This window comes from Brienomyrus brachyistius, unplaced genomic scaffold (genome assembly GCF_023856365.1).
Source record: "Brienomyrus brachyistius isolate T26 unplaced genomic scaffold, BBRACH_0.4 scaffold100, whole genome shotgun sequence".
NCBI classification, from domain to species: domain Eukaryota; kingdom Metazoa; phylum Chordata; class Actinopteri; order Osteoglossiformes; family Mormyridae; genus Brienomyrus; species Brienomyrus brachyistius.
Genome location: NW_026042375.1, coordinates 200965 through 216982, shown reverse-complemented (window position 1 = coordinate 216982; position 16018 = coordinate 200965). Strand labels below are relative to the sequence as shown.

General features: G+C 43.3%; 1 protein-coding gene across 2 annotated transcripts; it reads right to left on the bottom strand.

The window, feature by feature from the left end:
- Window positions 1-5278: 5278 nt before the first annotated feature.
- On the bottom strand, window positions 5279-13746 carry LOC125727521 (proline/arginine-rich end leucine-rich repeat protein). Of its 2 annotated transcripts, none has more exons than XM_049004319.1 (3): window positions 13271-13746; window positions 6510-7543; window positions 5279-6208 (listed from the first exon to the last, which is right to left on the bottom strand). In XM_049004319.1, exons 2-3 carry the CDS (start codon window positions 7531-7533, stop codon window positions 6039-6041), a joined length of 1194 nt encoding a protein of 397 aa, XP_048860276.1. In that variant the 5' UTR covers window positions 7534-7543; window positions 13271-13746; the 3' UTR covers window positions 5279-6038. The 2 variants fall into 2 exon arrangements, with proteins under 2 accessions (XP_048860276.1, XP_048860275.1); XM_049004318.1 differs by having other exon boundaries at window positions 13361-13732.
- Between the last annotated feature and the right edge of the window lie 2272 nt (window positions 13747-16018).

Here is a 16018-nt window from a genome sequence, read left to right as displayed (position 1 = left end):
TTAGTTTGAAGATCCTAAGTGTGGTGCCCCCCCCTCAAACCTGATGTGTGATGTTTAACTCTATTCAATATTATATCCATTTTTGTTTACCAGTTTAATCGTTTTTTTCTAAGAGAATCTGAGGCCAACAAGTACACACAAAGGCTGTAACGGTACAGGTATGCGTAGCGTGTCATTCGGTTACATCATTTTCGCTTCGGTTCCCACAATGAAACAAATTAATACATTTGTTGACAAGAGCAAACCCTAATTTTACAAGTTTACATTCAACACAGAAAACACTATGCTAATTGTGGCTGTGTGTTGGTTACTCAAAGACCCTCTCATGTCACTTAAATCAGGAGTTTGGGAACATTTTGATTTCCCAGTAAATTACACCAACATTGGACAGATAGTAGTCGGTAAGACCAAGGCTGCCTATTGGATCTGTTATACTAAATGAGGGAAACACATCCAACATTCTCAGTTGAGGTAACATTATCCAAATGTTTGTATGACCGGAGCTGGCAAGAGCGCTGGTTTTGTGTCAACACTGGTAGGAGCCAACAGCCCAGAATCCCCCGTCCCCCAAAACACACACGGTACTCCCACAATATTGGTAGGGGAGTTGCCCCACCATTCATACCCAAATTTACGTTCTTGTGAGAAACACAGAAACCAGTATCCCCATTACTTTGTTTGTGGTCATCCAGTTTGTGCTGTTGGGAAAGATGCGTGAGAATGCTATCGGTATTACCGCAACATTTGCTCAATCTTGCATATAGCCAAACTCATTAAAAACTAATTTTTTATGACGTCTCAAGTTTCCTGAATTCATCGATCGATCCATCCAATGTTTGCAGGTCGGGATTGTTTTGGAAAAGTTTCTGCTCACGCATGATAGCACCATGCCAGTCTCGTGCTTGTCAGTCCTTTAACAAAATCGGGCCATATGCATTTGGGCAAAGTAAGAAATGTGATCGAAATAACCTGTGTTTAAACTGATATTTTTAAATTGACTTTTAAATCTGCCCTCCACACTCTAGGCCTGCGCTATAGTACTGACATCCACTGGGAAAAAAATGCAAGGCTCTTTTTAGTTTTTCATAACCCTGTTATTATATGTAGCGTAAGGATCCCAGTTCAGGATTATGAAATGCAATGCTAACATCACCTGCTAGCTTTCACATGTCTCCCACATGAAGAGGAAAGGACATGTTTCTATGCTGAATGAGATGGAGAGGAAGATATATGAGGAAGAGCGAAGTGTTTGTAGAGGCAGGTGAAGAGGAAAAGGTCAGTAGTATAGATATGGAAAAGTTAGCTTAGACTTTGCTTAATGATCCGAGGTCACCAATCAAGTGCAGGAACGGCTCAGCACAGCAGTCCATTGACGTAAAACCCTTTTGACCGACTTGCTTCCCTGCACAAATCAACAGGAGATGTTTTTTTTTTCACTATACAAAGACTGCGATGGGCCGGCCTTTGGAAAGCGTCAAAATGGAAAGTGAGAACAGAAAGCGGGCAGAACAGATCAAACACTTTAGAGGTAACCTGAAGATACTTCATCTTGAGATGTGATACTTCAAGACATGATGATCCAGCACAATATTCTACTGCTGAACTTGTGGGTTTGAATCGTTCCATGATTCTTCTGTGGATCGCTGCAGCGATAAATAACTACGCTTCTGGAAAGTGTCTGTCACCAGTATATTGTCTCAAACTTACCTGTTTACATTTTTGACTCAAATTGTCATTAGTTTGTTAACATAGATCCCAGTTTAGAATTTAACGTCATATCATGATTTTTCATGAAATTTTTTGCTATATTTTCCCCTTGTGGTCTAATGCTGAGGTTCTCTTTGTTACTATTGAAATATTGACAGTAGCATAACATAATTCAGAAGTTTAGCTGCATTTGGTCCCCACTTTGACTTTATATACTGTAGAAATTATTAGTTTATTGCACTATTATACTGTTTTATGTTCTATAATCTCAAGACCACTTATTTCAGTCTTGGTCTTGCCTTGGAAGTGATATTATTTTGTCTCGGTCTTGTCTCGGTCTCGGACACAGAGGACTCCAGATTTTATTTCAAGACCAGTCAAGACCACTCATCAAAACACCTCAATATTTATTACAACAGCTTACTATTTGTCTGTTAACACAGTACTGTGATTGGGTGTAAAACATCTTGCTTCATAGTAAAATGCAGTCAATAAGGTGCGTCTTTATTTGAAAAGATGTTTAATTTGTTTCTTTTTTTTAATGGCCATATACCCTTCCTCACACCCCTTAACCGTCACATGGCTCTCAGACACCCCAACTGAATTCCAGTCAACATGTCAGCTAGTTCCTCTGTCATTAAATTTGTCTATATTAGTTATAAAGATTTGCAAAGTAACTGCAAAGAAAACACATTCAGCGATGTGCAGATTCTGAAACACAGCTCTCAGCGAGTCGGCCAGGATAGCCTCCAACGTTACCCCACACTTGGAGAGGAAGCATAACGAAAGGTAAATTGAGTAGCTATCAAACTAATGTCAACAACCTGTCTCTGTATCAGAAAAATCTTATAAACCCATTAATCTAAAGTCTAGTATACTGTATTTAAGGCTACCAATGTAAGTTAGCACTCTACTTAATTTAGTGAATTTAGGTAATATGGAGGAATGTAATGTAACGTTAGACCAGTGGTTCTCAAACTCGGTCCTCAGGCCCCACTGCCCTGCTTGTGTTCCAGCTATCCCTGCCCCACACACTGCTGATTACCTGGACCAGGTGTGTTCAGTCAATCAGAAGCTGAAAGACAGCTGGGACTTGTGTGTGGGGCAGGGATAGCAGGAAAACAGGCAGGGCAGTGGGGCCCGAGGACCGAGTTTGAGAACCACTGTTTTAGATTGAGGGGACAGCACATGGTGACATTGATTTTCGTAAGTTAAAGTTTCGTTTTTGCTTGTGATGGACAATGACGAGGAGGTGACATAGCTATAACTTATGTTAGCTAATTTTATAGTGTGTTGCGTTATGTAGACTTAAAGTCTGTTTCTGATTTTGAGTTGGACTAGCCCTATCTTGGTCTTGGTCTTAATACAATTTCGTCTTGGAAATGACTTGGTCTCGGTTTAGATGGTCTTGACTCCATCCGTAGTGTGATCCGTCTGCTGTAAGATTAGACACCGTGACCCTGTAGCTATTTGGCTAAAGAGGTAGAGGATATATATGAGTTTTGAAGTTGGTCATACAATTTGATTCTTATAGTGCAATGTTGCAAGCTAACAAGTAAAAGTTGATTAATAATCTAGAATCACTAAAATCAGTCCTAATCATACTGTGATGCATTAAGGAAGAAATAAAGGTATAATATACACTATATTGCCAGAAGTATTGGGACACCCCTCCAGATCATTGAATTCAGGTGTTCCAATTGCTTCCATAGCCACAGGTGTATAAAAACAGGCACCTAGGCATGCAGACTGCTTCTACAGACATTTGCGAAAGAATGGGTCATTCCCAGTGAATTCAAGCGTGGTACCGTGATAGGATGCCACCTGTGCAATAAGTCCATTCGTGAAATTTCCTCGCTACTAAATATTCCACAGTCGTGGTATTATAGCAAAGTGAAAGCAATTTGGAACAACAGCAACTCCGCCACGAAGTGGTAAGCCATGCAAAATCAGAGTGGGGACAATGCATGCTGAGGCACACAGTGTGCAGAAGTCACCAACTGTCTGCAGAGTCAATAGCTACAGATCTCCAAACTTCACGTGGCCTTCAGATTAGCTGAAGAACAGTGCATAGAGAACTTCATGGAATGGGTTTCCATGGCCGAGTAACTGCATCCAAACCGTACATGAGCAAGTACAATGCAAAGCGTGGGATGCAGTGCTGTAAAGCATGCCACCACTGGACTGTAGAGCAGTGGAGACATGTTCTCTGGAGTGACGAATCATGCTTCTCTGTCTGGCAACCTGGTGGATGAATCTGGGTTTGACAGTTGCCAGGAGGACGGTACTTGCCTGACTGCTTTGTGCCAAGTGTAAAGTTTGGTGGAGGGGGGATTATGGTGTGAGGTTGTTTTTCAGGGGTTGGCCTTGGCCCCTTAGTTCCAGTGAAAGGAACTTTTAATGCTGCAGCATTCAAAGCTATTTTGGATAATTTCATGCTCCCAACTTTATGGGAACAGTTTAGGGATGACCCCTTCCTGTTCGAACATGATTGCTGACCACTGCACAAAGCAAGGTTCATAAAGATATGGATGAGTGAGTCTGGTGTGGAGGAACCTGACTGGCCTGCATAGAGCCCTGACCTCAACCCGATAGAACACCTTTGGGATGAATTAGAGAGGAGACTGTGAGACAGGCCTTGTCGTCCAAAATCAGTGCCTGACCTCACAAATGGTCAAAAATTCCCATAAACACACTCCTGTGGACAGCCTTCCCAGAAGAGCTGAAGGTGTTATTAAAGCCTGTATATATATATATGTACAGTATATAATGCTTCTTAGCTAATGCAGGATTAGCGCTAGTTGTCACATGTTTCTCTTTTTTTTCCTTCACTCGCCTACCGTAGACTTAGCCGCTCCAAAATGGTCTGCAGCAGCTCACTGTGATTTTCCTTGTCGTATTTCTCTAATGATATCAAGCCTCTTTTGGAGGGACGTGACACTACGCTTCCTTTTTGAAGCCATGGATTTTGCACGGCTGCTGGTTGTGTAAGATTAAGTTGCACATCCGCGTGCCTAGAGCTGCCCAGTAGAGGGAGGTGCCTGTATATTGGAGGCTTAACTATGTGTGTGTGTCTGTTTGCATGTTCTCCCCATGTCGTTGTGGGGTTTCCTCCGGGTACTCCGGTTTCCCCCCACAGTCCAAAAACATGCTGAGGCTAATTGGAGTTGCTAAATTTCCAATAGGTGTGCATGTGTGAGCAGGGACGGATTATGGGTTGTGTGGCCCCTGGGCAAAACGTTCGCGAGGCCCCCCCCACCACCACCACCACCACCACAACCACCACAATTCAAGGGCCCTTGGCAGCCAAACGCCCTCCCTATAGGGTCAGGGGCCCTTGTAGGCAGAGGATCAAAGAATGTAGGCCCCCTGCACCCCAAGGGCCCCTGGGCAGCGGCCCCGCTGGCCGGGTCCGTAATCCGTCCCTGTGTGTGAGTGAATGGTGTGTGAATGTGCCCTGCGACAGGCTGGCCCCCCATCCTGGGTTGTTCCCTGCCTCGTGCCCATTGCTTCCAGGATAGGCTCCGGACTTCTCATGAATCACTTAGGTTTCAGTCATCAAAAATTCACATCAAATTTAATTTTTTATTGTTTACAAAGGTACAGATACAGATCTAACAGATGCCAAAAAGTGACAAGATTGTATTCGCAAATGTGGAACTGAATTACACATTTCATTTGTACAGAGCTTATTTTTACAAAACAAGGATAAAAATGTTTTTTTTTTGTTCTTTTTTTTACACAAAGTACCTTAAAAACACAGGTACATTGAGGACATTTCAACTACATGGTAGTCACGTGTGTTTATGTATTTCTGACCCAACTGCTTAAATATATTAGGATTTTCTCCATTTTCTGTTTTTTTGGTTTCAAGTCAGGATTTCTGTCCTTAGTTTGCCTTTACAGATCAGGAATATGTACAAATCAGCCGGTCGCCGTAACTACTTTGTATGTTTACAGTATGTCAGTTAATGTACCTTTATTTTTAGGTCTATTGCACCAATTTTTTTATTACCATCATCATTACAAAAACGAAATGTAGAGAAACAAGTAATATTGTATCTGAAAGTACACCCATGCTCAATAAAAAAGTAACAGGAAATTCAGTTTAGTTTTTTAATATCTAAATAATACAATTTGTGCTTTGATAGTGAGTAATTTAGCAAGAGAGATTCCTGCTTTTAGCACAGAAATATGCCCCTCTTCTGGTTTGGTGCTCTCCTCTTGAAAGTCTCAAGCTCCGTCCACAGACCCAGTACAGCAAGAAGGAAACCTGACTGGTTTCTGACTATTGGTGTGTCGATGCCATATTGCGGGGGCTAGGGGGCGCCCTACATGACGATTGATTTGAGGTTCCTGAAGCACATGATCACGTCCAGGGGGATGGGGGGACTCACATGGTTTCCATCCAGCCTCAGGTACCTCAGCTTGGGAAGTAAGCTCTCGTCATGCAGCTCAGTGGACATCACAGGAAATGGGCAGAGCTCCGTACCATTAATCACTGAAAGAAAGACATGGGATAGTACACAAAAATGCCTGGTTGGGAAATCGTACTTCCGTGATTTATGTTTGGACCGATAAAGACTGAAATTCCTACTTAACATGCATTTACGCAATAGCCCATGCAGCTAGTATGAGAAGTTCGGCCAGCTCAAATATTCTCCAAAATGCACAGCGTAGATTTTGTCCACATTAATGAATAATAAACAATAATTACATTTGTCAGAAATGTGACTGCCACAGTTGTGTGGTTCATCAGGTAAGTTATATATCTTGTGTAGTAATAGTATGATTTGACTTACTTTCAATGTTGTTGTCGTTCAGGTACAGATGTTCCAAATGCATGTTGAAAGTGGGCACGGAGTTCAACTTGTTGTGGGCCAGATGCAGATCCAGGAGACTGGACACGTTGAAGACCCTCTTGGGGATGCCTCGGTCACTCAGCTGGTTGAAGTTAAGCCGGACGAAGGCTAGGTTATGGAAATCCTTGAAGTAATCCATAGGGATGTCCTCGATGTTGTTTCTGTCCAGGAATAGCTGGTAGATATTTTGGGGAACATTACTGGGCATCTTCCGTAGGATGTTGTGGGCCAGGTTGAGCTGCACTAGGTTCCTCAAGCCCTTGAAGACATTCTTGCCAAGGTCACTGTCGCTCAACTTGTTATGGTGCAGATCAAGCAAAACCAGGTGGTCCATCTTGTTGAAGATGCCAGTCGGGATTTTAGTGATCTGGTTGTGGCTGAGGCGCAGCTGCTCTAGGCTCGTTGGTAGGTTGTTGGGAACCTCCTTTAGGTTGTTCTTGTCCATGTACAGATACAGAAGGTTGGGGAGCTTTTCAAAGACTTGCCGCTCCACCCTGCGGATACGGTTGTTATCCAGGTTGACCCATTTGAGCTCGGTGGCATTTTTGAATGGCTCGGATGTCACCTCGTCGATATAGTTGTTTTGGAGGTAGAGGTATTGTACGCGGAATGGGATTAAGGGAATTTGACGAATGTTCCGGTTTTCACAGTTCAGCGATTCGGGGTAAGAGGGATGGCAAAAGCACTCCTGGGGACAATCTGGGAAAATAGATGGTGGGCCCAGAATTGGAGGTGGAAAGTCTGTAGGTTCTGAGGGCTCAACCTCAGGGATAACAGGCCTTCTGGTAGCACTAGGCACCGGCCTTCTGGTAGCACTGGGCACTGGCCTTCTGGTAGCACTGGGCACTGGCTTTCTGGTTGGACTTGGTCTTGGCCTTGGTCGTGGTCGTGGCTGCCTCTGAGCCCAGACTGCACTAAGAAGCAAGAAGATTAGAAGAAGATAATATCCAAACCCAGCCTTCATGGTCCTAGTCCTAGTGGAAAGGAAAAAAACAGGTGAGATTTCTCCTCCTACTCCTCCTACGTCACACGCTGAAAATATTTTATTATCAGATGCAACATTGCACACCAAGGCAACTAAATCTTCGTTCAAATAACAGCAAGCAAGAGTCTGAAAACCTGGTCGAGTCTGTTGTGAGCTGCCCCCTCTTTGTGATTCTGTGCACTACAGTCAAACAAAATGAGAATGTATAAATACCTTTAAATGTGCTTGATTTGAACTTAACACCAGACATAAATATCTTTAATATATATTTTTTTAATACACAGAGGAGATCGACCTTACAGTCACCCTAATCACTTCTGAAGAAAATATTTTGCATGACATTTCATTTGTAGTATGTTAGATATGATGCAATTCTCACACTGATTTGACAAAAAGCAAATACTGACTAAATCTTGTTGAGGTATTTGCTTACTTCATATGCACCATCTTACTTTCAGTGGCATGAAATTTACTGCCAGAGTTTGAAAGTCCGTCATCATAAACGCGCCTTTGCCGAGTTTCGGTTGGTGCACAAGTGCCACCTAGCGACCAATTTCAGCATTGCTAGTACCGCGGCTAGACTACTATACTACGCTGGCCAAAAGTTTTGAGAATGACACAAATATTAATTTTGACGAAGTCTGCCGCCTCACTTTTTATGATGCAGTTTGCATAAACTCCAGAATGTTATGAAGAGTGATCAGATGAATTGCAGTTAATTGCAAAGTCCCTCTTTGCCATGAAAATGAACTTACTCCAAAAAAAAACATTTCCACTGCATTTCAGCCCTGCCACAAAAGGACATGCTGACATCATTTCAGTGATTCTCTCATTAACACAGGAGAGAGTGTCGACGAGGACAAGGCTGGAGATCACTCTGTCATGCTGATTGAGTTAGAATAGCAGACTGAATGCTTTATAAGGAGGGTGTTGCTTGGAATCATTATTCTTCCTCTGTTAATCATGGTTACCGGCAAGGAAAATGTGCAAAAAGGGCTTCATAGGCATCTAAATCAACCATTTATCAGATCATCAAGAACTTAATGGAGAGAGTTTCAATTGTTGTGAAGAAGGCTTCATGGTGCCCAAAACAGTCCAGCAAGCACCAGGACCGTCTCCTAAGGTTGATTCAACTGCAGGATCAGGGCACCACCAGTGCAGAGCTTGCTAAGGAACAGCAGCAGGCAGGTGTGACTGCATCTGCAGGCACAATGAGGCGAAGGCTTTTGGAGGATGGCCTGGTGTCAAGAAGGGCGGCAAAGAAGCCACTTCTATCCAAGAAAAACATCAGGGACAGACTGATATTCTGAAAAAGGTACAGGGACTGGACTGCAGAGGACAGGGGTAAAGTAATTTTCTCTGAGGGTCCCCTTACATTTGTTTGGGGCATCCGGAAGAAAGATTGTCTGGAGAAGAAAAGGGGAGTGCTACCATCAGTCCTGTGTCATGCCAACACTAAAGCATCCTGAGAACATTCATGTGCTTCTCAGCCAAGGGAGTGGGCTCATTCACACGCAGCCATGAATGAAGAATGGTACCAAAACATCCTCCGAGAGCAACTTCGCAAAACCATCCAAGAACAGTTTGGTGACAAATGATGCCTTTTCTGGCATGATGGAGCACAATGTCTTAAGGCAAAAGTAATAACTAAGTGGCTCAGGGAAAAAAAAACATTTTGGGTCCATGACCAGGAAACTCCCCAGACCTAAATCCCATTGAGAACTTGTGGTCAATCCTCCAAACTCCAAGCATTGATTATGCAAGAATGGGCTGCCATCAGTCAGGAATTGGGCCAGAAGTTGATTGACAGCAGCCAGGGCGAATTGCAGAGGTTTGAAAAAGGGCCAACGCTGAAAATATTGCATAAACTTAATGTAATTGTCAATAAAAGCCTTTGACACGTATGAAATGCTTGTAATTATACTTCAGTATACCATAGAAACATGTGAGAAAAAGATCTACAATCACTGAAGCAGCAAACAGTGAAAACCAGTACTTGTGTCATTCTCAAAACTTATGGCCACGACTGTAGGATTATCACTTTGAAAACTCAGTGAATATATGACAATATGTTTAATTACAGTAATTAAACTCACATACTAATTTAGTTCTTGTGTTTTATAGGACTAAATGTGCCACCATGTTATGTGACTGGATGTTCATATTTCAAGAAGTCAAGCTTAGGTCTTCAGGCTGATCCTAGTGGTTTATTACATGTAGTGCCTTTAATGTTTTCATATATGTTTTATACGGCAGTTGATTGTAGTTGAGGGGTGGTTCAGTCATAAAACGGGGGCTGCATAGTGCCTCCTGGGGCCTCCTGCTGCTGTCCCAGTCTAGCTGTGCAGACAAGCCCTGGAGGTCCACATCTGGCCGGGTTGTTAGCAGATTTATCATAAGACTGGAGGCAGTCATTATCCCACTGCTGGTGTGGCTTCATGGGCTGAATATTCATTGAATAGGCCGATCTGATTGGCCATAGATCAGCATGTGACAGGAAGATTCATTCCACATGAGGCCTGGCCTCTCTGTGCACCCGACACAGCGACCAACTGCTGTAGCTACAGTAACGGTGTTTCCAAAACAAGGCCACAAGACTTGGAGTGTGTGGACGCTGCAGGCCGCACCGAGATCAGGTGACGATCCCATTCATTTGCTGCACCTGGGCCCCATTACAGTGGGTCCCACAACAGTTCCGGGTTTCCTTCCTCATTGTCTTTGTTAAAGGTGTCTTTGCTGTCCTCCGCAAACAAGTCTCTACTCCCCTAACTTCCCCGCATCACCCCGCAAGTCCGATGGGTTTGCTCACTCTTCCTCATAGCCTGTACTCTTACAAAGGTCGCCATCTTATCTTGACACCTTGAATCTGGAAAAACATCCAAATATTTGTGGCCCATCACCGCGAAATGAGTCTTATGGGTGTATTTCTTCCAGTGCGACTTAAGACTCATTTCGTGGTGATGGGTCACATTTAAGAAATTCTTGACAATTTAAATAGTTAACTTAAATAAATATCAAGTTTGACTGTAAAAACTTTGTGAGCAGCTGCTAAGCTGCGTAGAACGAGTCAGTGTTACAAGGATTTTATGGGATTTAAGTCCAGTAGCGTCGCCTGCTCAGACTGTGTTAGCTTTACAAGGCCCCCGTTGCTATTAGCAGCAAGCATAAGTGTCCCTGCCAGAAATGTGTCATCCTTTCCAATAGTGAAGGAGAGACTTTGACATTGGCGGGGCGGGGTGGGGGGGGGGGACACACACACAACTTAATAACATAAAGGCAAAGGTCTATTTATAGGGGGTTGAATGAAGCCAAATGAAATACTAGACGGTACACGTCTCCTTGGTTCCTACGCCCCTGTTCTGACCCTCATTTAATTAATCTCTAGTCATGCTAAGGAATGGGCCCGGCATTGTTAGCCAGTTTAGCTAGCTGTGAGTTTCTCAGCATCTGATAAATGGACAATTCAGAAGTTATGAGGTCATTTATGTTCTCCTCAATGGATGATCCCAGACATTCCCTCAGACGTCTGGCCCAAGAATGATAGATAATCCCATCCCTTGTTAGCTGCCACACTTAACTTTTACTCATTCTCTACTAGGAGTAACTGGGTCAAATGTTTTTCCATCCTACCTCCATAAATTTGCAGTTGTAAAGCTATAGCAGACAGTCATCCATCCATCCATCCATCATCCATCCTTTATAGAGGGGGCCTGAGATTTCTCCCAGGCACCACGGAAGACAAACCTGCACCCTGGATGCGATTCCCATCTACAGAAGAAAATCTGAATGGTGCTGGGCTGAAAAGAACCACTGTCATTCTGTAGCTGAATGATGGAGCTCAAGCACATATTAATATCTTAATAAAAGCAACTGCAGAGGAGATATTTGTGCATCAGTGGGTTTCACACAAAGCCAGGGTTGTGGCGGCCTAGGAGGGGTGGGACGGGATGATCTGCAGATGTTTGGCTCTGGCTCGCTGGCTGAGCGACAGCTGCCTTGTCAGGAAGGCATCGAGGCTGAGGATTGGAGGGCTTGTTTATTCCTGTGGCATGCGCTTGTGTGTACGTCAGTGGGTGTGTGCGTGTGTCTGTGTGTGTCTGCGTGCCAAGGAACCTCAAGCAATACAGAGTAGCTAAAAAGCATCTCGGACAATGAAACGTGGTGACTCTGTGCTCCAGGAATTACACATTACATACTTTGCATCATGAGGATGTAATAGATCAGATTGCTGTTTTTTTTTATAAAAACAAACGTACTGCTACTTATAACCTAGCAAACAAAGCTTCCTTTCGTAGCTTTTGTTTTTGTTTGTTAAATGTAAGGGCGAGAAGTTTAGATTTTGTAATATCTGGTAAATGTCTTATGATACAAAGACTTTTTCATGAGAGAAAAATCAGGTTACATGCCCTTGAAAACGAATAAGAAAGGCAGGTCTGACTTCAGCCCAAACTGATCACATTCTTTGGCTGCTATTTGACTTTTTTTCCCTGCATGAGATCCAAAGTATGTCTGCAGAGTGGATTTTTCCATTGCTCTAATATACTACAGCAGAGCCATAGTGAACTGGCAGAGCCGGACATCCAGTTAAATGAAAACATCTTGGGTTTCAGTAGATTTTGGTAATAACAGGCTGCTTATGAATCCTCTATGCAAACATTGTGGGGGATTCTGTCGTTATACATCAGGTATCTGTATATGGTTTCCATCAGCGAATCAGTGTAATACAACAGATGAACATTACAGATATGAAACAGGAGGGCTGATGTTTTAAATCTCAGTGGAAAGACACAGTAACATTTATGAACATTTCTGCATGAAACACATGATTGATTAATGATGAATGAACATGGGATCAGTATGTAACTAACACTTAGTTTTTGGTTAATTGATACATTAAGTAAGAGAGTATAATTACATTGTGCCCCCTCAAGTAAAATGTTACCAAAAAACAATTATTTATAGCAATAATCTGATAAGCAAAGCAGCCGCCCAACCCCTGATTATCGTTGTAATACAAATAATACAGGTCATGTATGAACTGCTCATTGATAAGTCTGCCTGTTGATTTCTATTACACATATGCTAAACAGATGCTTTCGCTTCGTACATACATAGCTATATACATTCATACAGCAATATACACCCTAATGTGAAAAATCCTGAGACCTCATCCTTCAACGGTGCTGTATAAATATCAGTAGTAAAGGTGTGTAAATGTGAAGGACAATGGAAAAGTCAGCGTCCGCATCTTCATTCCATTTCATTCTGTTTACAGCTGAATCTTACATCCCTGCCATCACACTTCATTAAGTCTCGGGAAAGTGGAATAGATTATAGGATTGTAAAAGTATGACGGTGTTTGTTGTGGGTCTCGGTGAGGCAGCTGACCGTCTGATTCCTGATACGCAAAAGCATCCCATCAAGAACGGAGTCGGATCGGTGAGCACTATGAATTCTTGTGGCAAAGTTAAATCCCGGCTAAAACAAATCATGTTGGGAGACGTTTTAGTGCTGTGGGTGTCTGTGTTTCTCTGTATGCTTTAAAAGGAAAGCAGTTCAAAAACTCATCGAAAAACCACTAAATTTGGTCTTTTAACTTTCAGATAATATTACTCAGATGAAACGGCATGTGCATGAAGCGCCGAGCGCAGCGCAGCCACACTGGAAGGACAGTGTGCTGGCCGACCCATTTTATAGAACAGGTATAGTTTATTACCTTAGAGCACCAGGTTTACCTCCAAAATCGCAGGGTCATTCCCCACCTTAAGCGTCCCAGTAAAAAGGAACAAAAATCTGAGCCTCCTACCTGCAGCTGGTACCGGGCCTCCTTAATGAAGTGACAATCTCTCTCTCTCTCCCTCTCTCTCTCTTTCTCTCTCTCTCTGAAAGGTTCCTCTGGCTCTCCCTCCCTCTCTCGTCCTCTGAGTCTCGTTCTCCTCCTCGAATGAAGCCGTGTGCCTATCGGATCCTCTCTCCTCACAGACCCTTCCTCTGAGGGTCAGCAGCCCTGCCTTCATCGCACGCCCAGGAAGAGCGTGTCAGTTTTAATATGCATGGCCTCCCCTTTGCAGCGGGATGCGATGTGACCAAACCGTGTTTTCCGGAGCTCAGCCTGGAGCGGGACAGTGATCAGAAGGTGCAGTGCTCTGTGCTCCGTTCTCGACTGCTCCAGCTGATGAATCGCACTGCCAGGGCACTGCCGTTTCATTGCGGAATGTTCCATTCTGTTGGGGTCTGAGTGTGAGGGCACTGAATCTTTTCTCCTGAGCACAGAGGCTTGTGGAGCTGATTCCATGTCATGCACTGTGTTCCCGCAAGCACTGCATCCTCATAAACCCTCATAATCCTCTCTGCTCTGCTGCAGAGGCCAGGCTAAAAAGAAGACCATTGAGGGTTCTAGGGTGGGACATTATTTCTGCCTAAACCCACCCCCCCCCCCCAGGCTGGATGAGATCCAAAGCCTGATGTTTAAGCACATTAGTGACAAATTCCATTGGGGACTCTGGAGATGTATGAAGGGATGACATGCGCTGAGCTGGTTGCTCAAATTCTAACAGATTAATGAACGAATAAATTATACATTATATAACAGAATATATACTCCCATATATATAGTGTAAAAAGATAATATTTATACAGTTATCTTGACATTTTGTTGCATACATTGCTAATCTCTTTTTCACATCTACCCTTCAGCCCCACAATTTCCATCTAACAATAAATCTCATTTAAAGGATTATCCGTGTTCTGTAATGCCCAGGAAAGACCTACCAGAAAACACACAAACACATGCGTGTTTGCCAAGACCCCCGTGTCTTACCGCTTGTCTGACTAATCGCTGGGGAGAGATTACGTTATCCCCAGCCCTTTGCTGTGAGTCCGAGCTGTGCAGCGATCTCGCTAACATTTTCCATGGCCATCCCCTGTGTCTCTGTTAATTATGCTCCGCTGTTTTTCTTCTGATGGGAAAAGGGGAACCAGCTTCCTGAGAGGCTGTTTTTGTCGGGCCGGAATCTGTGTGCCAGAACTAAACAGCAGCTGCAACAAGGTGGAAACGATCGCCATCATTTTGCTTTTGTTACTGAATAAACCATCGATCACATATTTCCATGGCAAGCTGAGCGCTTTTCCCCCAAACAGCAAACAGCATTAGTGATGCAACAATTCAAGCTGCGTGTGATGTTTGCATCCAGGATGTTGCCATGTTTTAGATGGAGAAGTTCAATCCTAAATAGTTATTGCTACACACTCAGTTTTTCCAACATCTTAGCCAGGGTTAAGTGTCCTCCTACAGTTAAACAACTCTTCTGATTCACTAAATGCCTTTTGCTCCATCCATCCATCCATCCATCCATCCATCCATCCATCCATCCATCCATCCATCCATTGCAATTATCAAGTGTATAATTATGGGGGTCTGGTACCTATCCCATGAAGCACAAGGCAGGGGACAGCTTCAATGAGACACCAATATTTTTTACATAATAATTTTTTGATAACAGTTCTATGAATGCCACGTCTATAATAACCAATGAACACATTCATAACACTTAATAATGCATTCATAATGCGTTAAAAATGACTATAATTATTTATAAAAAGGCATAACAAATTATAGGCATGTTTATTATGCATTATCACTGCCCCATGAAGCTCTGATCTATAATGCACTATACAGTAGATACCTTCATAATTAAGTACAAAACATCCTTAATGCTTATACCCACCATTATAATGCATTATGAAGGTATCTACAGTGCATTATAGATGAGAGTTTCCTTGGAGCTTATTAAGTATTATAATCGACACTATAATGCCTTATGACTCTCAATAGATGCTTCATTAATTCTTATACCGACCATCATGATGGTGCAGTTAGCTTCCACATGAAGCATGTGCCACCTCCCAAGGCGACACACACGTTTGTGCTTCCATCCCAGCAGATGTTCTCATCACTTCCAAAGGGCCATTTCCCACAAATCACCACTCCGAATGGACTGTAAGTCAATGTTTACACACAGTCACTGAGGGAATTCCCTTTTCTTTTCACACACTATTGCATGGTGCCTCTGCCCTTCTGTTTTATATCATGGACGTTGTTTGTTCCACATGTGTGCTAATTGCTCATTTGCTGACAGCTGTCACAGAGCCCTTCAGGGACCTCCATTTGTACCCATTGCTGTGCATATCTGTCATTCAGTCAATGCGCTTCACTGTGGGAGTCTGTATAATGTTTTTCCGCTTTATCTGATGTGTGTGGCTCAGTGGGTTAGGGCTCTGCGCCTGTGATTGGACGGTTAGTGGTTCAAGCCCAGTCTCAGCATGTTTCTGGGCACATGAGCAAGGCCCTTAACCCCCAGCCCCCTGGGTGCTGCTGTGGCTGGCCACCCTCCATGGCCAAGCTCTCATCTATGGAGAACATGATGGGATGGGCGAAAAGAGAAATTCCCCATGGGGATCAATG

What these genes read in the sequence shown, in the direction of transcription:
- LOC125727521 (XM_049004319.1), bottom strand. Translation starts at nt 7,533, where the DNA reads ATGAAGGCTGGGTTTGGATATTATCTTCTTCTAATCTTCTTGCTTCTT. An exon ending in GAACGACAACAACATTGAAA is followed by an intron (nt 6,209 to 6,509) that starts GTAAGTCAAATC and finishes TCTTTCTTTCAG; the next exon opens with TGATTAATGGTACGGAGCTC.